The sequence below is a fragment of the Syngnathus floridae genome, chromosome 1 (genome assembly GCF_059516105.1).
Source record: "Syngnathus floridae isolate MCC-2025c chromosome 1, RoL_Sflo_1.0, whole genome shotgun sequence".
NCBI lineage: Eukaryota > Metazoa > Chordata > Actinopteri > Syngnathiformes > Syngnathidae > Syngnathus > Syngnathus floridae.
The window spans coordinates 369,983-392,048 of record NC_142413.1 but is presented as its reverse complement, the minus strand read 5'-3'; the positions used below and the strand labels follow the sequence as shown (position 1 = coordinate 392,048).

At 53.4% G+C, this 22,066-nt stretch overlaps 1 protein-coding gene and 1 long non-coding RNA gene across 2 annotated transcripts; one reads left to right on the top strand and one right to left on the bottom strand.

Moving 5' to 3' along the window:
• The first annotated feature begins 688 nt into the window (after positions 1–688).
• chd3 (chromodomain helicase DNA binding protein 3) lies at positions 689–21,113 on the top strand. Its single transcript, XM_088387834.1, is given in 40 exon segments — positions 689–987; positions 2,908–3,047; positions 3,128–3,313; positions 3,401–3,525; positions 3,589–3,821; positions 3,907–4,034; positions 4,132–4,289; positions 4,291–4,474; positions 4,679–4,936; positions 5,342–5,533; positions 5,598–5,821; positions 5,898–6,029; positions 6,096–6,195; positions 6,318–6,509; positions 6,890–7,111; positions 7,182–7,319; positions 7,741–7,862; positions 7,932–8,105; positions 8,205–8,346; positions 8,462–8,593; positions 8,650–8,767; positions 9,110–9,234; positions 9,309–9,540; positions 10,106–10,290; positions 11,063–11,240; positions 11,301–11,387; positions 12,586–12,671; positions 12,777–12,910; positions 12,990–13,134; positions 13,869–14,028; positions 14,116–14,189; positions 14,934–15,117; positions 15,215–15,301; positions 15,463–15,645; positions 16,697–16,805; positions 17,109–17,241; positions 17,723–17,918; positions 18,001–18,164; positions 18,402–18,513; positions 20,329–21,113. Coding segments are annotated over 40 exon segments (6,282 nt in total). The 5' UTR covers positions 689–806; the 3' UTR covers positions 20,556–21,113.
• LOC148403085 (uncharacterized) lies at positions 8,895–12,846 on the bottom strand. Its single transcript, XR_015861023.1, has 3 exons — positions 12,466–12,846; positions 11,045–11,176; positions 8,895–9,520 (listed from the first exon to the last, which is right to left on the bottom strand). It is a non-coding gene; the product is annotated as an uncharacterized LOC148403085 (long non-coding RNA).
• Positions 21,114–22,066: the final 953 nt, after the last annotated feature.

Here is a 22,066-nt window from a genome sequence, read left to right as displayed (position 1 = left end):
AGCATTTCATCACCTCATTAGAAAAAGCTCCTGAATATATTGCAAGATGTAAAAGAATAAAATGGCTCGCGCGCGCCCTTTTTTTTTAATTGATACTATCTTCATTTTCGGTTTCCCAAGCAACTGTTAGGACATTACCCATACGCCATCTCATCTTCACTCACTGATTTCCACCCTCACCACAAGCATTTAATTTTTAAGCAATGCAATCTGATGTAATTCTGGGCATGGCTGCGGCAGACCCCCCTCCCCCGCACACACACGCGCGCGCGCGCGCAGTTTTCCTCCTCTCATTCCCTTCCCAACACACGCATAGAAGAAGCTTTTCTTTTTTTTTTTATCCATTGGTATGGGCCATGCTTGATAGATTTGCTCTGCAATGCAGAAAGTGACACCACAAGTCTGGGCATAAGGGGGGGGGGGGGGGGCACACACAAACAAATAATAAGAATGTAAATCGCATGCGCCCCCCCCCCCTCCCCTTCTTTCCTGTTACAATGTGGAGCTTTTTAAGATGGGAGGGGGCGCACGGGGTGAAGGGGAGGGGGGCTGAAATAATAATGTCAGCCATTTTTATGTAAGGGGATTTTTTTTCTTATTGGGGGTGTGTGTGTAGGGGGGTTGTTAAAAAATAAATATAAGAGGGCGGCCATCTTTGTTGCTCTCTGCCTAGTTTAAAATCCCCCCCCCCCCAACCCCGATTTGAATATTAAATAAACAGCACGATACATTTTTTGTTTTTTTTAGTTGGTCTTTTTTTGTTGTTGTTTTGCGCACAAGGACGGGATCCCGATGAGAGGACTATCATGTCCTATCCACCGCGGGCCTTTGAGGAAGACGAGAGCACGGCGCTTCATTCCGAGGGAGGAGATTTTGACGAAGAAGAAGGCGGCGGCGGCGGCGGCGGCAACGGCAGCGGAGACTTATTAGACGCGAGAAGCGACGTCAACTCGCCGGCGGCGCTTCGGCCAACTGCAGCCAGCCCAGGTACGTCAGGGCGCCCGAAAGGGACGTTTTACACGCCACGCCACGCCACGGCTGCGTTGAAAAATCATGCACGTCTCCAGCTCGGGGAGGGAGGGAGGGAGGGAGGAAGCAAGGAAGGAAGCTAGGAAGGACGATTTCAAGCACCGGGATGCGCACGAAACACGCTCGGTCTGCTCGGCAAGTTTGTGTCCACGGCCAAAGTGTCATCTTGCCCACTCAAGTGTGACGCGCGTGTCACAGGGATGACAGCGTTCCGGGACATTTCTCGTGATGCGTTCAAACGCAGTCGGGTTAAATCCGCGCACGAATGTCTCTCCTAACGCGACGGCTGCTGCTTCACGGGTGACTTCCAAGTAGGTTGATTTCACTCTGAGGAAGTTTCTGAGGGTGGAAGCAAAACGTGTGTTAATGGCGCCTTTGTAAGGTTCAACAACTAAGATTCATTCGACTGGGGCTCCGCCTCCGCGCCAGACTGATCAATAAAATGAGCTCCCGCAGCGCGGTCCTTAACCGTCCCGCGACCTCCACGGCTGCCGGAGTTGAAGCCCCCGCCCCCGATCCGTCGCGCCGCTCCACCGGGGGGGCCTACGAGTCCCCGAGTTCGAGTCGCCCGACGGCCGGCTCTCGGCGCCGTTGGCGGCGTTCCCACACGGCTCGCCGGGGAGCTGGAAGGAGTGAACGTAGACTCACTCAATCTCGGTTGATCACATTTAGGAATCCTTTTCCTATCTCGCGTTTCTGTCCGGGTGTCAACCGACCAGAGTACCGAGTACTCCCACAACTGCAACTGTCGGGCCGCTTGCGCTTCAGCGTTTCAATATCGGCTCCAAACTTCTTGAATGGACCTCGTGTGTTCTCACCGTGCTTATGTGAGTTTCCTTCTGGTGCTCCAAAGCAAAAACGTCATGCGTGTTCTGCTACCTGTGCACGGGAAGACGTAGAGAAGGTTTGGAAGGTACCCTTGAAAAAGTCTCATCTGGCACCCAGCTGTTCAGAGCACAGGTCTAGCGTCCGTCCGTCCGTCCGTCCGTCCGTCTGTCTCTCCTTCCATCCCTCAGTCCGTCCATCAATCCATTCTCTGTCCGTCCGTCCGTTTGTCCATCCATCTGCCCGTCCACCTGCCCGTCCGTCCGTCCGTCCATCCATCATCCATCCATCCATCCATCCATCCATCCATCCATCCATCCATCCATCCATCCATCCATCCATCCATCCATCCATCCATCCATCCATCCACCCATCCATCCATCCATCCATCCATCCATCCGCCCCACTCCATGTTCTTCCAAGCAGTCGCATTTTTGCCTTTTCCTTTTCATCCACGCCGCCCCCGTGATTGTTGGCAAAGTTTCTCGTTTGCGTTTGACGTTGGGATGTAAAGATGGAGGTGACGTTACCCTCTGATGCCCGTTGAAAAAAACAGATGTTTTTTGCTGTGCTGCGTGCGCTTGGAGCAGAGCCAAGCTTCTGCATCCCTTTTAACCAGGGCTGTGGACTCGGACTCGGGGACTCGGACTCGGTCGGACTCGGTCATTTTTGCCGGACTCGGACTCGACAATAAAAAAAAAAAAAAAAGAAAAAATACGTTCAATTTTATTTTCATCACGCTGCTGAGAATGCGCGTCGGAATACTGTCCACAGCCCTGCTTACGATCAATGCGGCCATGTTGAGTTGCACTTAGGCTAATGTTTACATTATGTACCAATGTCAAGGATGATTATGTCACCCAGCTTATATCATTATTTTGATTTTGATCTAAATTAGCCTTGAATAAAGACTAAGGAGTCACATGAATTAACAGAAAAAATGGACACTCGGACACGGACTCGGACTCGGTGGTCAAGAGGCCGGACTCGGACTCGGTGCAAAAATCCGACCGAGTCCACAGCCCTGCTTTTAACCATCCTCTTTTTCTCTAGAGGAAGAAGCGGACACGTCCGACAGGGAGGTCCCGTGTCGAAAGAAAGGACGTCCAAAGAAAAAGAAGGATGGCAAGAAGAAGGGGAAAGAGGGCAACGGCGCCAGGCGGCAAAAAGAGGGCGACGGCGCCAAGAAGCTCGTACGTGGCAGCGCCTCTCGCTCCACCGTCGTCAATCTGGTCAGCCGCTCGCTCCTCACCCTTCTATCGCGTCTGCTCAGGACAGCGACGTAGAGCGGGGCTCGCCGCCGGACCAGGACTCGGGCGACCGCTCGGACAGCGGCGCCAGCGGCTCTGGCGAGAAAAGGAGGAGGAGGAAGAAGCACAAAGAAAAAAAGGAGAAGAAAAGCAAGAGGAAGAAAAGCAATGACGAGGACCGAGGCAGCGCTCAAGAGGAGACCGGCCGGGTAAAGTCCGATCATCCGTGCACGTTGTCGTCGCTTCCCGTCTCGTGCGCGCACTCATCGGAGCGCCGGCCCGATGCTCCCCGGCAGCCCGCCGAGCAGAAGACCTCCGCCCAGCTGGCCGTGGAGTGGGGCCTGGAGGACGTGGATCACGCCTTCAGCGAGGAGGACTACAGGCAGCTCACCAACTACAAGGCCTTCAGTCAGTTTATGAGGTAAAAAACGCCGGGCCGATTCGATGTCTTCTTCCTTTGCGCACATTCTTCCCCTCCTGCCAGGCCCATGATCGCCAAGAAGAACCCCAAGATTCCCATGTCCAAGATGATGACTCTCCTGGGGGCCAAATGGCGGGAGTTCAGTTTCAACAACCCCTTCAAAAGCAACGCCGCCGTGGCCGCCGTGGCCGCCGCAGCAGCCGCCGCCATCGCCGTCGCCGAGCAGGTCTCCGCGGCCGCCGTCTCGCCGTCGCAGCCGCCGCCTGTCGGCAAGGCTAAGACCAAAGAAGGCAAAGGTCAGTCTGGGTAGACCTCTTCTCCCTTCTAGTTGTCAAGTGGATCTGGCTGAAATGTGACCTACTTTGAGTTTTGCTGGCGCAGGGCCGGGCTACAAGAAGCGCAGCAAAAGTCCTCGAGTCCCCGGCAGGAAAAAAACGAAGGCCAAAAAGATGGCGGCCGTCCGGCTCAGACTTTGGCCGGCGTGTGCCAAGAGGAAGAGGAGCTGCTCGGTGAGTAAGCGCGCGGGGGCGGGCCGGTCGGTCCCGGGTGGCCGGCGACGCTCGCGGGTGCCCTCACCTCGCCCGTCCGTCCGTCCGTCGCCGTCAGAGCGACGACCGGGACGAAGAGGAGGCGGAGCGGGCAGACGTCCACGGCTCGGACGGCTCGGGACGCCTCAAAAAGAGCAAACGCGGGCGGCCGGCCAGGAAGAAGAAGAAAAGTAAGCGGCGCCGAGTCCGACTCGGGCGCGCCCCCGTTCACAGCTCGCCTCGCGCTCTCAGGTGAGGAAGACGCCGACGGTTACGAGACGGACCACCAGGACTACTGCGAGGTGTGCCAGCAAGGCGGCGAGATCATCCTGTGCGACACCTGCCCGCGAGCTTACCACCTGGTGTGCTTAGAGCCCGAGCTGGAGAAGGCTCCCGAGGGCAGGTGGAGCTGCCCTCACTGCGTGAGTGCCGCCGCCGGCGCCACGTCTTCCGACCGGGCCCGTTGAGCGCCAAAATAACAAAGCGGCGTCTTCTCGAGGTATCCGGCCAAGGCACGGCCGAGAACGTACGCCACAGCGCCCGTCCCGAAGGAACGGGGGCCGCGCCCGGGGCCCGATACGATGGCGAGGCTTTGCTGCCAATGGTCTGCTTGCCTCTCCTTCCAGGAAAAAGAAGGCATCCAGTGGGAGGCCAAATACGAAGACTTTGAGGGCGCGGAGGAGAGGAGCACGTCGGGGGCGGGGGCGGAGGACCACCACCACCACCACCACCACCACCACGAGCACATGGAGTTCTGCCGGGTGTGTAAAGACGGAGGCGAGCTGCTGTGCTGCGACACCTGCACCTCCTCCTACCACGTCCGCTGCCTGAACCCGCCGCTGCCCGACATCCCCAACGGACAGTGGTTGTGTCCGCGATGCACGGTCAGTCGCTTCCTTTCTTGCTCTGTCTGTCTGTCTGTCTGTCTGTCTGTCTGTCTGTCTTTCTGTCTGTCCTTCCTCTTTTTTTCCATTCCTTCCATCAGCTATCCTTCCCCCTACCTCTCGACCTTTCATCCAAGCAAAAAGTACTGGAGGGAGGGAGGGAGGGAGGGAGGGAGGGACGGTGGACGTGGACGGAGGGAGGGAGGGAGGGACGGTGGACGTGGAGGGAGGGAGGGAGGGAGGGAGGGAGGGAGGGAGGGAGGGAGGGACGGCCCGGCCCGGCCCGGCCCGGCCCGGCCCGGCCCGGCCCGGCCCGGCCCGGCCCGGCCTACTGCGTGTTCTTTGTTTGCGGTCTGGGCAGCATGGCCACTTTTCCTTCATTCCCCGGTTGCGTTCCGCCTTTAGTGCCCACCCATCAAAGGACGCGTGCAAAAGATCCTCCACTGGCGGTGGGGGGAGCCCCCGCCTGCGGTCCCCGCGGCGCCGGACGCAGCGCACGACCAGCCGCTACTGGCAAAGGGCCGAGCCGAGCGGGAGTTCTTGGTCAAGCTGGTCGGACGGTCCTACTGGCAGTGCGCCTGGATCACTGAGCTGCAGGTGGAGACCAAAAGTTCGGCTCTTTGAAAGGCAAAATACGCTCTGACCCGCCCGACCCCTCCAGTTGGAGATCTTCCACTCGGTGATGTACCGAAACTACCAGAGGAAGACGGACATGGACGAGCCGCCCGCTTTGGACTACGGCTCCGGCGGCGAGGACGAGTGCGGGGCGGCCAACGGCCAGAAGCGGCGCTCCAAGGACCCCGAGTACGCCGTCATGGAAGTCAAGTTCTACAAATACGGCATCAAGCCCGAGTGGTTGCTGATCCATCGCATCATCAACCACAGGTACGTACGTAAGCAGCGCGTAATGGACCGTTGGCGCGCGCACGTGCATTGGCTAACATTTTCAAATGCGTGGCAGTCTGGACAAAAAGGGCGCGTACCACTACCTGGTCAAGTGGAGAGACCTGACCTACGACCAGTGCACCTGGGAGCAAGACGCCACGGACATCCCCGACTTTGCCGTCTACAAAGCCAACTACTGGAGACACAGGTAGCACCTCGGAGAGCGCTTTGGGCCTCGTGCGCCGCCCAGCTCACCCCACCCACCTTTACGCAGGGACGCCGTCACCGACCGAGACCCCCAGCGGCCTCGCAGGATGAGGAGCAAGAGTCAAGAGGGCCCAGACCCGCCTTTGCCCGCTTGGCCCGTCACCGACGTGAGCTCGCTCGCTCGCTCGCTCGCTCGCTCGCGTGGCGTGGCATGTCTCCTTTCTGTTTTTCAAAAAAGAAGGCAGAAAGGACAAAAAAACCAACAACCTTCCTTCCCATCTTCCCGCAGCCGACCATCAAATACGAGGAGCAGCCCGACTTTGTGACGTCGACGGGCGGCACGCTGCATCTCTACCAGATGGAGGGTCTGAACTGGCTTCGCTTTTCCTGGGCTCAGGGCACCGATACCATCCTGGCCGACGAGATGGGTCTGGGCAAGACCATCCAGACCATCGTCTTCCTCTATTCGCTCTTCAAAGAGGTAGCCGCCGCTGGCCGCTCATGCCTTTTTTTTTTTTTTTCCCCCCCTTCTCTCCTAGCGGCCTCTGTGTTTTGTATCAAGGCCAGGAAAAAAGGAAAAAAAAAACCCCAAAGCCCTCAATATTAAAAGAAATGGACACGTTTTACAAAAATCAAGTTGTTTTTTTCTAGCAAAAAATTGCCGTTGCCCATTTCTAAAGCGAATCCTTTTTGTCAGATGTCCAAAATGAGCTTGAAAAGATGCCACATGAAGAGATTTTTTTTTCCAAGTTACAACAAGAATGACAATAACACTCGAATAGTCTTTTCTCCAGGAAAAAAGAAAAAAGTGCATTTGTTTGATTTTTGTGAGCATTTTGTGTGCGTTTGGCTACATTGCAGGGTCACACCAAGGGTCCGTTCCTGGTCAGCGCCCCGCTCTCCACCATCATCAATTGGGAGCGCGAGTTTGAGATGTGGGCGCCCGACTTCTACGTGGTCACCTACACGGGCGACAAGGACAGCCGAGCCATCATCCGGGAAAACGAGTTCTCCTTTGACCACTCGCTGATGATGAAAGGCGGCGGCGGCGGCGGCGGCGGCAAGAAGGCCTTCAAGACGAAGGCAACGAGAGGCGACGCCGCCCGCCCGTGCGCGGGACGAGATGATGACCATGATTTTTTTTTTGCTCCAGAGAGAGACGCCGATCAAGTTCCACGTGCTGCTGACCTCCTACGAGCTAGTGACCATCGACCAGACGGCGCTCAAGTCCATCGACTGGGCCTGCCTGGTGGTGGACGAGGCTCACCGTTTGAAGAATAATCAGTCCAAGGTGATTCATTTAAAAAGCTGCGTTCTTTTGAGAGAGAAAACCAAACGAAAAAAAGTCCAGCAAAGAGATGCTGGGCCAAAAAGCCAAATAATTGCCAGCGTAGGCCACAAGGTGGCGGCATAGCGCCACTTTGCTCCGAACGAAAAAAAAATGAAAGCGTTGGAATTTGTTGCGTCTTCTTTGCGAAAGCTCCATTCAAAAAAACAAAAAAACAACAGCATTTTTGGGGGGGGGGGGGGGGGGGGTACGCCTCCCTGGTTGTCCTTCTTTGATTGTTTTGGCCTGCGGGCAAGCACAGCCAAGGGGACGGCGTCCAAAACCACCCAAGCAAGCACAAAGCCATATGTTTGTGAAATCAATGTTATTAGCTAAATCAAGTTGCAAAATTGTGACATTAAAGTCCAACTTGATGTCGTGGCAGTTTTTCCGGCGCCTGAACGACTACAAGATTGACCACAAGCTGCTGCTGACGGGAACGCCGCTCCAGAACAACCTGGAGGAGCTTTTCCACCTGCTCAATTTCCTCACACCCAACCGCTTCAAGTAGGTTGCATTTTCTCCAAATGGAAATTTGCCACGTCATTGGGCGCGTGCGTCCCCGCCGCCGCGCAGCAACCTGGAAGGCTTCCTGGAGGAGTTTGCCGACATCTCCAAGGAGGACCAGATCAAGAAACTGCACGACCTGCTGGGGCCTCACATGCTGCGGCGGCTCAAGGCCGACGTCTTCAAGAACATGCCCGCCAAGACCGAGCTGATTGTGCGAGTGGAGCTCAGCCCCATGCAGAAGTAGCAAATTCCCACTCTCGTCCATTGCTTTTTTTCCTTCAAAAATAAGAAAAGTGAATCCCGATGCCGGCCGGGCCTTCTCGTTGTCTTCAAACCCAGAAAGTACTACAAGCTGATTCTAACCAAGAACTTTGAGGCTCTGAACTCAAAAGGCGGAGGGAACCAGGTCTCCCTGCTCAACATCATGATGGACCTGAAGAAGTGCTGCAACCATCCCTACCTCTTCCCCGTGGCCTCCATGGTGGGCAAAGTCCTCAGCTTCCGTCGAGCGGCCGCCGCACGCACGCACGCCCCTCTGGCAACGTGCTACGGTGTCGCTCGCTCGCTCGCTCGCTCGCTCACTCCTTCGGTTGCAGGAGGCCCAGAAAACGGCCAGCGGCGCTTACGAGGGCTCGGCGCTCACCAAGGCTTCCGGGAAACTGACGCTGTTGCAGAAGATGCTGCGCAAGCTGAAGGAGCAGGGACACCGAGTGCTGGTCTTCTCGCAGGTGGGCCCGTTGGGCCTCGGTCCGTTGGGCCTGTTTGCTGACTCTCCTCTTTGCAGATGACCAAAATGCTGGACTTGCTGGAGGACTTCCTGGATTACGAAGGCTACAAGTACGAGAGGATCGACGGCGGCATCACCGGGGCGCTCAGGCAGGAAGCCATTGACCGCTTCAATGGTGAGTCCAAAAGGAGGAGTGAAGAACTTTTTTGCCAGATTGACAAAGGTAAATGACATTCCAAAATATGCAGCCACGATATTGTCAAGTTCAGCATATAATAAATAAGCAACAAGTCTTTTGGATGTTACCTTTGGATATTTCTTTCGTTCTTTATTTATTCATCTTGATCGCTTCGTTTCATTTGGTATATTTTTATTTGGGATTTTGTTGAAGCTATTTTTTATTATTATTTTTCTAATATTGCGTCTGCAGAATATGGAAGGGGAAAAAAAAGAAAGTGCCCTTTTCCATTCCCAAAATACACTCTCCTTTTTTCTGCTCCAAATGTCCTTTGTGCAGCTCCCGGCGCTTGTCAGTTTTGCTTCCTGCTCTCCACCCGAGCCGGAGGCCTGGGCATCAACTTGGCCACGGCCGACACCGTCGTCATCTTTGACTCGGACTGGAACCCCCACAATGACATTCAGGTTGCGGGGGGGGTGGGGGGGTCACGTGTCGGCCGGCCAAAAGCGTTGTTGTCTTTCTCATTTTTGCCCTTCAGGCCTTCAGTCGGGCTCACCGCATCGGGCAGGCCAACAAGGTGATGATCTACCGCTTTGTGACGCGAGGCAGCGTGGAGGAGCGCATCACGCAGGTGGCCAAGAGGAAGATGATGCTGACCCATCTGGTGGTCCGGCCCGGCCTGGGCTCCAAAGCCGGCTCCATGACCAAGCAGGAACTGGACGACATCCTCAAGTTTGGAACCGAGGAGCTCTTCAAAGACAAGGGAGAAGGTGAGCGAGCGAGCGAGCGAGCGAGCGATCGCCAGAAATGGTTACAATGTTGAATCGAATTTTACGGCTTTCTAGGAAAAAGGAAATGATTCTGAAAATGGTCTTTTTTGGATTGCTTCTGAAGAAAACGTTCCCATGCTATTGATTCGATGATATTGTTGTTGTTGTTATTATTATAATTACTATTGGAGAGAGAAAAAGCGGTCACAGTCTTATTTTTGTCACGGAAAAGTCACCATTTTAATACCAACAAGTTGTACTCTTCTTATCTAGAAAATCAAGTTGCAAGTTTAGAAGTTAGTTTTTGGGCATAAAAAAAAAGTCACGATACCGCTTGAAGTCAATCCGATTTTTTGGGGAGCAATAAAACAGCATGACATTATTTCGTTTTTTTGGGGAGCAGTAAAACAATATGACATAAATGAAGGTGGGTTGTTTTTTTTGGTAATAAAACAATATGACATAAATGACATTTTATTTACAGAAACAATCGTTTTTTGGGGGGGAAATATTACAAGACTGAAATTGTCCATATGGGTGGTTCTGTTTCACCGGTCCCCGACAGGTATGAAGAGCTCGTCGGGGGATAAAGTTGAAGACGAGGGCAACGTGATCCACTACGACAGCGTTGCCGTCGAGAGGCTGCTGGACCGAAGCCAGGACGCCACCGACGACTCGGACGTCCACAACATGAACGAGTACCTGAGCTCCTTCAAAGTGGCCCGCTACATGGTCCGAGAGGAGGACAAGGTAAGAGGCCGGGCCGAGAACGTTGAGCAACATGGGCTTGCTTTTGTTTTTTCCCTTGCCTGGATTTCACTTCCAGCGTTACCTTTTTTGGACACTTGCTGGGAAAGGGGGGGGAAAAAAATTGGCAGCTCTGCTACATTCATCTCGCCAAAAAAGCGGTGAAATAATGAGCCGAGAGAAGCGGAATAGCGCTGCCGCCGCCGCCGCCGCCGCAGATAACTGGGCCGATAACTCCCGCTCGCATTTCTCACCGGAGCTGAATAAATATATTGACGGGCGCGGCCGCTTTAATCCGCCAAGAAACATCTGCACTTTGCCACAGCCTTAGCTAGCTAGCTAGCTAGCCTCTAGCACCAAGTATTTGAGCACAAACCACAGAAGAGCACCGATACTTTTTTGGCACCTTCTTGATCATCCATCCGCAAAGAACAACTCAAATGACTTGAGGAGTCGCGATCATCTCCTCGTTTCGGTACGGCCGCAAAATGAAGTGGGGGGAAAAAAACGTTTCTAGTTGGTTTCCGTATTTTTTGGTAGTATGTCCTAACTGCAACGTTTCTAAACGGCGTCTTCCGTTGCCTTTGTTTTTCCTGACAGATTCCTCGTATGAAAGAAAAATCGGAAAACCGGCTAACTTTGAAACGTGTAAACCAAGGATTTTCAGGACAAGCAATGAAAACAAAATCAAAATCAAAAATCCAAGTTAACCGACGTGCTGCGTTTTGTGTTGGTTTGGTTCTCTTCTTTTCCTCACCTACATTTGGTACTCCAGATGGACGAGATGGAGCGAGAGATCATCAAGCAGGAGGAGAACGTAGATCCGGACTACTGGGAGAAGCTGTTGCGCCACCACTACGAGCAGCAGCAGGAGGACCTGGCCAGCAAACTGGGCAAAGGCAAGCGCAACCGCAAGCCCGTCAACTACAACGACGCCGCGCAGGAAGATCAGGGTAAGATGAGGACGAGCAAAACAAGGAGTTGTCTGCCGCCAAACACATTTGTCCTTCCAGAGTGGCACGCCGACATTTCCGACAACCAGTCCGAGTATTCCGTGGGCTCCGAGGAGGAGGACGAGGACTTTGACGACCGTCCCGAAGGTCAGTTCCAAACGTTAGAGCTTCAAAAGCATCCTTCCTTCCTTCCTTCCTTCCTTCCTTCCTTCCTTCCTTCCTTCCTTCCTTCCTTCCTTCCTTCCTTCCTTCCTTCCTTCCTTCCTTCCTTCCTTCCTTCCTTCCTTCCTTCCTTCCTTCCTTCCTTCCTTCCATCCATCCATCCATCCATCCATCCATCCAACTCAGGTGTGCTAGCTTCATGCTAACAAAGCTATCATAGACAGGCCACTGGAAACCAGATGTGCGGCTTTCACACACTCCGAGCACCGTAAAGAAAACAACAAAAGAGAATTAAATCTGGAAATCCCACCAAACCATGTCTTGTCAAAAGCTGGTCCATTTGGTGCAAAGTTACATCAATCAGGCTCAAGGAAAGTAGCATTTGATTAAGATTGGCGCGAGCTACCCTGCAAGCTACGCTGCAAGCTACGCTACAAGCTATGCTACAAGCTACTCTGTTGAGCTTAACTCAACTAAAGCTACGTACCGGGAAAACCGCGTAAGCTAGCTAAGATACTTCTTTCCCCTGTGCTTACTATCGCTAGCTGTTTGTTAAACATGTCATTCACTCCAAACTATTTGCATTTGTTGGATTTTTAAAAAATATGTATGTATAATTCTCAAAGATTTCACAAGATGGCGTCAAAGCCTTGAAAGCGCTAGCAGCGATATTTCAGGGGGGGTAGAAAGTATCTGTCTGGTGTGGAAATTGCTCCTATTTTGCATGCGTGTGTGTGTGTGTGTGTGTGTGTTGAGGGGGTCATTTGGTTTTAATGGGTTTTTACATTATCGTTAGGAACCACACAGTTTGACTATCATCTGACTTTATTCAATCAGCGTATTGAATTGGGCTGTAAATGATTTGCAGCAGCAGCAGCCCCCCCCCCCCCCCCCCCGCGCCAATAAAAAAGCAAATTTTGATTTAGCGGATCCAGTTGCCTGGCACGCTCGCGCAAAGCCCTTTGCCAAAACATACAAATCCAGACGGCCATCTTTGAGAGCAAGGAAGGGGGAGAAAAACTCGCTCGCTCGCTCGCTCGCTCACTCGCTCTCCTTTCCTTACCTCGCCAAGAAGCTCAATGTTTTCGTGAAAGGCGAGCATGCGATACGAGATTGAAACCGTGCCTTTTTTTTTCTTCTTCTTTTTTTTCTTCTTGTTTCTTAACCCGTTGCTTCCCTGCAGGCCGGAGACAATCCCGCCGCCAGTTGAGGACCGAGAAGGACAAACCGCTCCCTCCTCTTCTGGCCAGAGTGGGCGGCAACTTGGAGGTCCGTCCGTCCGCCCGTCCGTCCATCCGTCGGGCCGCACGGCCCAGCCCGCTTTCTTGCAAATGTCCCAAGATGGCAGCGAGCATTTTTGTTTTTGTTTGCCAGGTTGTGGGCTTCAACACACGCCAGCGGAAGGCTTTTGTCAACGCGGTGATGCGCTGGGGGATGCCATCTCAGGACGCCTTCTCCTCTCAGTGGCTGGTCCGAGACCTCCGAGGCAAGAGCGAGAAGGAATTCAAGTAAGCATCGTGAACAAAAGCCAAAGAGGCCTTCGAGTGATTGAACGACGCACTGTCCGTCGTCCGTCCGGGCGGCCAGGGCGTACGTGTCGCTCTTCATGCGTCATTTGTGCGAGCCGGTGGCCGACGGGGCCGAGACGTTCGCCGACGGCGTCCCCAGGGAAGGCCTGTGTCGACAGCCGGTCCTCACGCGCATCGGCGTCATGTCGCTGGTCAAGAAGAAGGTGGCGCTCTTTTCTCTTCTGCGAGTATCGTATTTCCCAGACTATAAGTCGCTCCGGAGTACAAGAAAGGAGAAAAACAAGCTGTATGAGTCGCAGTTTGGGGGGAAATCTATTGGACAAAGTCCAACACCAACAACAGACATGTCCTCTTGACAGGCAATTTCAAATAAAAATAGAAGAGGCAACAACAGGCTGAACGCCACGGTATGCTAAGTTAGCAATACCTTCCCATCACGTCAGCATTGCTAACGTCACATAAACGAGGAACTGAGAATGTGGCTGACGTAACATATTAAGATAACTACAGCGCAAATAACATGCGAACAAGTTTAGCCACGCATCCGCGTCACTCCAAAACGTTAAATCCGACGAAATCTTCATTCTCTGTGGCTCTTATAAACAACTCCGCTAACCCTGAAAGTAGAAGACGCAGTGCTTTTGCTTCTACGCGGCTTACGTCAGACTCATCGTCAGTTGCAATTATTCCATAGGCCTAGAGGGCCTTCTTGCGGTTCAGTGTGAAAGTAACGTGAAATGATACGTGTTCACAATTTCGCACACAAGTCGCTCCTGAGTATAAGTCGCACCCCCGGCCAAACTATGGGGGGGGGGAACAAACCCTGCCACTTATAGTCCGGAAAATACGGTATATGTATTTTGTTTTGCTGCTAATGGCATTTAGCAGCAGCTCTTCCGATGAAGCCGGCAAGTAGCCGCTTGACCTTTGGGCCCAGATTCAGGAATTTGAGCACATCAACGGGCGCTGGAGTCTTCCGGAGCTCAAGCCCGACGTCAGACCGGACAGACGCCCCTCCAGGGCGTCGTCCCCCGGCGGCGCCGAACCAGCCACCCCTGACGCCAGCTACGGCAACACGCCGTGCGCCTCCAAGCCAGGTCGGTGCGGAAAAATGGCAAAGTTGAGCGAGCGAGCGAGCGAGCGAGCGAGCGAGCGGCCAACTCGTGACCTTTTGTCGTCAACAGCGACGCCCGTGCCGACAGACAAGGACAACGGCGGCGGCGGCGGCGGCGAGAAGGACCAGGATGAAGGGGAAGAGGTGGGAAGCCCAAGAAATGTCCTCTCCATCGCACTTTGCTTGTAATGCAAGGTTTGCATTGGAAGTGCCGGCCGGTGGTGGCCCAATGGACATCTGCTGTTTGCCCTTTTTTCAGGCACATTTGAATGAAGCCAGTGAATCTCGGTACTTCTCAAAAGAAAATGCTCAACCTGCGCATGTTTTCTTTTGATTTCACTTCAGCTGGATTTCACATTGAAGTACTTTACATTTTTTAAGCACGTCGACCTTGATAAAATACTTATTTTTATACATTTCAATCAGGTTTATTTCTTTCTTTCTTTCTTTCTTTATGTCTTTATTGACTTATCTATTTATATTATTTATTCGTCAGTCTTGACATTTTTTTCCAAAACTTGAGCTTAGTTGTAAAAATACTTCAAACACTTCTTTTTATACAATTTAGTATGCTTAATTGATTGATATATTTTTGAATTTCAATTCCAAAACTTGAGCTTAGTTGTAAAAATACTAACAATATACAATTTAGCATGCTATTTTTATTTTGTTTTATTTATTTATTTATTTTTATTTTTTATCTATTTATTATTTCTTTTTCTCGAATTTTTTGTCCAAAACCTGAGCTTAGTTGTAAAAGTACTTATTTTGATATGGTTTCTTTTATTTTTAAATCAAAACAAAACATTTTTTTCATTTCTTGTCAGTCTCAACAGGGTTTTTTTTTTTCTAAAACTTCCAATCAAATGTGGTCCTTTGTCGTTTCAGCTTTGCGCAGTGCAAAGCGTGGGTCCCCCCAGTCCCAAAACAGAGGACAAGCGTTCATGTACGGAGGAGAGAGAAGAGGAGGGGAACGGGCAAGCGAGCAGCGCCTTGCCGCAGGAGAGGAATTGGCCAGACAAGAGCGGTGCAACAACCGAGCGTGACGGGAAGGTGCAAGGTGGCAAAACGGGTACCCCCCTCCCCCCCAATCATAATTCACCTCCTTATATTTGATGGAGCTAGTCACATATCGAACTTTGGGCTAAAGCTCTGCGTGGGTCTCTTAGATGGCCAAAAGGTGGATGAGGAGCGGCAAAAAGACACGGCCGAGCCGGAAGCGGCCCGGTCCCAGGAGCCCGCCCAAACCAAGAAAGGTGCAGCGCTCGGCTCGGCTCGGCTCGGCTCGGCTCGGCTCGGCTCGGGGCTCGCCTCGGCTCGGCCCGGGGCTCGGCTCGGCCCGGGGCTCGGCCCGGGGCGCAGCTGAGCCGTCTTTTTCCGTCCTGCGCCTTAACCTGACCTTTCTTGTTGTCAACAGAGGAGACGCAAAGTGAAAAGGACGCTGCCGCCGCTGCCGCCGCCGCCGCAGCCGCCGCCGCAGCCGCCGCCGCCGCTGCTGGCAAAGAAGTGCGAGAGGTGAAGGCGGAGCTGGCTAAGCTGGCTAAGCTGCCTGTGGCGCGACCTCGCTTCATGTTTAACATTGCTGACGGCGGCTTTACTGGTCAGTACGCTATGATGCAACTCTCATTTCAAATAACCTACGTAGGTACGGAGTATATTATATGAACTGAGTGAAGAAGGTACAGTAGGTAGTCGGCGTGAAGAATTTTGTAATGACTTTTTTTTTTTTTTTTTTCGGTCGATATTCTCATTTCATATTTGATTCGTTTCCCATGTACCGTAATTTCCGGACGACAAGTCACTCCAGAGTACAAGTCGCACCAGCCGTCAAATGCATAATGAAGGAGAAAAACACATATCTAAGTTGCACCGGAGTAAGTACAAGTGGCACTTTCATATGAAAATAGAATAGGCAAAAACAGGCTGAGCGCTATGATATGCTGAGTTACCATTACGTTAGCATTGCTAGCATTACATAAACACGTAAGCAAGGAACTAAGAATGTGTCTGACGTAACATTTGATTCAAATAACTATCGCATAAGTAAGTTCATCAAACCGTCTGTGTCACTCCAAATCATTAAATCCAATGAAATCTTCGTCTTCTGTGTCACTTATAAACAACGCCGCTGCTGACTCCGGAAGTCAGTGAATGGATTCAGACTCATTGACAGTTGCAGTTGCAATTATTCCACAGGCATAGAGCGCCCTCTTGCGGTTCAGTGTGAAAATAACATATGAAAAGATATATGTTAATCATTTCACAAATGAGTCGCTCCTGAGTATAAGTCGCACCCCCTCCCCCGGCCAAACTCTGAAAATAAACTGCCACGCGTAGTCCGGAAAATACGGTATATCTTTCTGAGGTGTGTACTGGATGGTAACACCTGCATCGAAACGAATCCCTGTCCCTGCCTCGATTATTTATAGAAAGGGAAAATCAAATGGGGCTCCAAATTGACCCTACTTCCAGAAATGCTCAGTTACAGCTGTCCAATGCGACACGCCGTTGTTGTTGTTGTTATTATTAAGGAAGGAAAGTTCAGTAGAAAGGGAGGGAGGACGCGCTCCATGGTTGGACTTGGATAAATAACCATATATGAACTTGGAAACTTGGAACTGTGTGTGTGTGTGTGTGTGTGTCCCCCGCAGAGTTGCACACTCTTTGGCAGAACGAAGAGCGGGCCGCTATCTCCTCGGGAAAGATGAGCGATATCTGGCACCGCCGCCACGATTTCTGGCTCCTGGCAGGAATCGTCGTGTATCCTTGGCGACGCAGGAAAGCGGCCAGCCCTCTGAAGCCCCCCCCCCCCCCGCTTTTTGACAGCAAACCGAAACATTAAGAACATGTCGTCCTCAGCGTTTAGCGACTCAACGGCATAAATCTAGTTTGATGACGCCCGCCATGCAGACTTCTTCAAAAATCCAATTGCCAATTGTGCTAGCACCTTTCACTTTGACTGCGTGTTGGGTTTAAGAAACCCCTGCAAAATCACTATGATGGCGAGGTTTCCTAAATGTCCATTTTTGGACAGTTTTGTCCTTGACCCGGGCCGGGCTCCAGCCACGGCTACGCTCGGTGGCAGGACATCCAAAACGATCCGCCGTTCGCCATCGTCAACGAGCCCTTTAAGTCGCGGGCCGACAAAGGCAACTTCCTGGAAATGAAGAACAAGTTCCTGGCTCGCCGCTTCAAGGTCAATCTCATTGTGGCCGTTTGAAATGAGCTCTCTCTGTCAGCTGACACACCGGTGGTGACTGACCGCAGCGTTCCTCATCCTGTTTGCTTGCGGCCTGGCGTGTGGCACCACATCCTCATTTACGCAATCTCTTGCATCACTTGCTCGGCGCTCCAGACCAAACGGTGTCGAGTCAATAAATAGCAGCGTTCTTGATGATTCTGCAACCTCGGCGCTCGCTACGTGTGCTGTCGAGGGACCGGTCCGTCGCTTGCTCGCTTCCTCGATACTGCGCTGGGCTCAATCAGCAAACGCGATACGGTTTCTTGTCTTACGCATTGCTTCGCCCCGCTTCTTTTGTGTTTGTTTCTCGTTTTTTTTCTTCTCCAAAAGTTTGCCAAGGACCTTGAAAATAGGATTGTATCATTCTCCCAAATTGTAGCAAGTTAGCATCAACGCTGCCATTCATTCCCTCCCTCCCGCTCCCTCCCTCCCTCAGCTGCTGGAGCAGGCGCTGGTCATCGAGGAGCAGCTGCGGCGGGCGGCCTACCTGAACATGACGCAGGAGCCCAGCCACCCGGCCATGGCGCTCAACGCGCGCTTCGCCGAGGTGGAGTGCCTGGCCGAGGCGCACCGGCACCTCAGCGAGGAGTCGCTGGCGGGCAGCAAGCCGGCCAACGCCGTCCTGCACAAAGGTCCGTGGCGTGAGATCTGTCGCTGGGAACGTTTGGAAAAGGCACGCCGAGGTCCAAGGCGCTGGTGTTGTTGTGCTGGCAGTGCTCAACCGGCTGGAGGAGCTGCTGAGCGACATGAAGGCCGACGTGACCCGGCTGCCGGCCACGCTGTCCCGAGTGGCGCCCATCGCCGCGCGCCTGCAAATGTCGGAGAGGAGCATCCTCAGCCGGCTGGCCAGCAAGGGCACGGAGACGCACGCGCCCCCGGTCAGCCCACTCGCCACGCCAACATGAAGAATGAGGGCGCCGCGCTTGGCCAGTCAAAACGCACACGGCCCGCCCGGCAACCTGCGCTCGCTCTTTCACGCCGCAAGCGTTATGTCCATCAGCGCATTCTCCTCCCTCGCCACCTTGAAGCACTTTACGATCTTCTTCTCGCCGCCCACATCCTTCCGTCTCGGTCGATGCCGTCTTGCCTGAACTCGTCGTCCTTTTTCTTTCCAGCCTGTCCCTCCCGGACCCTACGCCACCCCTCAGCACTACGGCGCCCCCTATGCTCCGGGGCCAATGGGCGGGGCCAACTACAGTCAGATGCCGCCCGGCTCCTTCATATCAGGTCAGTGAGTCTCTTTGAAAGAAGACGAAAAAAGAAAAAAAAAGTCAATCGATGAAGGGCTAAAAATCGCTTTTGGCCATGTGCCAAACTTGTTCTCCGCTGGAAAGTCAAGATGAATCTTTGTCAGCATATTTACATGCTGCATTTGGGAGCCGTTTCGTTTTTCAAACACGAATCATTTGGCGCTTTTCGCGAGGGTCCCCATACGGACGCATGCGGGCACCCCTTGATGATTTCCTGCCACATCTGACCCAACCCCATATCTTGGGTCGGATCGCAATGGAGAACAAACGGCACGGTCCAAAAAAAGGCGAGGGGGGGATTACAGTAAAAACGTCCTTCATTTTTGTTCCGTAAATGAGCCATTCGTTAGACTGTACGGCCGTTGAGCAGAACTTTACCAATGACTCCATTTCAGCCATTTTTATGGAAACGAACAAACCGGCTGGAAAAAGTCAAGCGAATTGAAAAGAGCCAAACAAAACACACCACCACGATATGAGCACGCTGTTCTGGACTCCATTAGCGATTCCACCGTCCGTCGGCGGCCTTGTGCTGGTGATGCGGGCAAAAAGCTGCTTCTATTGCTTCTATTTCAAGACTTCATCTGAGGAATTCCATCCTTATAGCGCGTTCATCACACGGCCACCCAATCTGGACTTGAGCGTGGATGTTGAGGCTCTTTGAACCGAATGACGACTCATTTTGCCACTCGGGAATGTGCACGTTGCGATTTGGCCGCGACGTCCCTCCCGATGCCGCCGCCGCCACTGCTTGTCAATTGCCGTTGAGCGTGTCATGTGCTAGCCAGACGCGCTCTGTGGCTGGCTGGCTGGCTGGCTGGCCGGCTGGCCGGCTGGCCGGCTGGCTGGCTGGCCGGCTGGCTGGCTGGCTGGCCGGCTGGCCGGCCGGCCGGCTAGCCGGCTGCCTGGCTGGCTGGCCGGCCGGCCAACGTGCTGCCCAGATGCGGCAGAGAAAAGTGCAAAAAGATGCTCTTGCCACAACGACTCAAGTTGTGTAATTGGAGAGAGAGAGAGCGAGAGAGCGAAACATCTGTCAAAGGCATTGCACGACGACGCATGGGCGAAAATGTCATTATCCCCCGGGCGGTGCGCCAAGAAAACACGCAGGAGGTATTTTGAGAGGGACGCCAACCGCAGCGCAGATGCGCTCTGCTGGCGTAAATGCGTGACCACGGAAATAGCTGCCAGTTGCCCCTCCGAGCCCGTCCCAGGCCGCGTCGCCGCCCTCGCCCTGATTGGCGTAGCGAGGGAGAAAAGCAACGCAACGCAAAGCAAAGCAAAGCAAAGCAAAGCAAAGCAGCTGGCTGCTGGACAAGAGTTAAAAAGAACAAATCCAAAGAGTTGGCCACCCTGGAATAGCACTGCCTGTCCTCCCAGACATTCCTATGTGCATGAAACGCAAATGCCGAGGCTCCCATGCTGCTCGCCAGCCATCCCACATCTCGTGAGGCGCCCTTTTGTCCAAACCTGTCAGGCCTTCCTCACCTGGACTTGCCACGGGAGAGAGCATGTGGGTCCACCAGACCATCGCCCCACCCCAGTAGCCGACTGATTGAATCCTCCTCGCGGCGAGTGTCCCGTTGCGGTGCTCCCCCCTTCCTTCCTTCCTTCCTTCCTTCCTTCCTTCCTTCCTTGCTTCCTTCCTTGCTTCCTTCCTTGCTTCCTTCCTCGCTTCCTTCCTTCCTTCCTCCCTCCCTCCCTCCCTCCCTCACTCACTCACTCCCTCCCTCCCTCCCTCCCTCCCTCCCTCCGCAAGCCTCGGCTACAGTCTGCCGCTTGTCTGCCCCCACAGAAGCTGCTTGGGGGCCGGCGGGCACCGGCGCGTGCCAGAAGACCAAGGAGCACGATGTGGTGCAGCGCCAGCGGGTGGTGGACCTGTGGAAGGACGGCAAGTCGGAGGGGGCCATCGGCCTGGAGCTGCGCATGCCCAAGTCCACGGTGCACAGCATCATCGTCAAGTATCGCCTCAGTAACACGGTGGAGAACCTGCCGCGCAACGGTCGCCCCAAAAAACCCTGAGCGCCTGCCCGCCCAAAGCCAGGACTGTGCCAGCCGCCGGCCGGGACTGTGCCTTGTGGAATACCCAACCAGAGAGAGACGACTTGCATGGGGGGAGGGGGGAACTACTCTGAGAAGACTGAAGGTTAATCCGGTGGCAGGTTGTCAGGAATTCAGAGCTGCATATAAATTCCTGATTTCCTCAGGTTTTTACACTCCCCCCCACCCCCCCACAGACAAACACACTTTTGGGAAAAAAAAGAGCTCCCCTAGGATCAATTCTTCATCCACCGGCAGACTCAAGGAGCCTTTCTCCTCGCTTTGACCCGATCCTCCCTCATTCCTGCACAGTCTTCCATCTGGACACGCTCGCTGGAGTTCTGTCTGGAGCCCACACAGATTCCGGCAAAGACCTCGCGGTATCTGCGACGGTGACCGAAGTGATCCGGGAAGGGAACGGGGAGCTCCGTGAACACGAGACTCCATTACGTATCTGGCTCCGATTGCATTTTTGGGCGACAAAAGGTGCCGCGGATGCTTTTGCTTCAAGGCTTCATTAAAAGGAAGCTGTGCGTCCTCGTCGGCCTCTTTCTTTTTTTCTTTTTTTTTTTTTTCTCCGTGTTGCATAGCATTGGCCATCAAACACCTTTCCATTTTGCTCGCATGCCTTTCCATAGTCCAAGGACAAACGAGCAACTCGGCAAATTGGCACGTTCCAATATCCACGTCCATTTTCGATCGCAAGTTGGGGCCGCTTGCTGGATTCTATTTGGAGCGCGGTCCGTGCTGCATTCCCAGCAGCAACATTTAGCGTCTGGCTTCTTTTTTTTCTTCTCTCTTTTTTTAGCCGCTAAAGAAGCAGATTTCCTCATGTGGGATTGCTGGCGAGCAAAGGCCCAAAGAATGGTGCTGTTGCTGTTGCTGTTGCTGTTGCCGTGTCATGGATGTGTGTCAAAGTGGCGCTCAGACGCCCGCGCAAATCATTTCCAAGCTCTGATTTGGATGGAGAATGCGTGGCTTTCTGAAAGGCCGGCCTGAGCGACTCTGCTGTTGCACGCGCGCAGGCACGCACGCACGCACGCACGCACGCACGCGGGCCCGCCTGGTCCAGAATAGAAGGCTTCGGCGCGGCTGCCAAGATGGCAGCGTTTTGCATGCTCGAATAGCAGACGGTGTTTTTTATGATCTGTTCGATCCGTCTCGCTTCATCCGCTGCGGTGCCGAGTCGCTGCGGAACAATCCCGACCGAGCTCAAGGGGTCTGTATTATTTCAAAACAAGCCCCCCCTCCCGAACCCCCTTTTGATAAATGCTCTGGTGACTTTTGCTTGGGCTATCCACCCGTCCGTCTGATCCTCGACGTCGTCGCATTTGTCCTCACGAGCCTCCGTCCAAGCTGTGTCAGGCCTAAAGGTGGCCGTTTTGGGGATGGAGAATTTCGCACACGCCCTCTGGTGGAAGAGCGGTGCACCGTGCTGTGCGATTCTCCTGGCCTCCGTTTGTTTTGCTTCTCATGTGATACTCTCCCTTCTC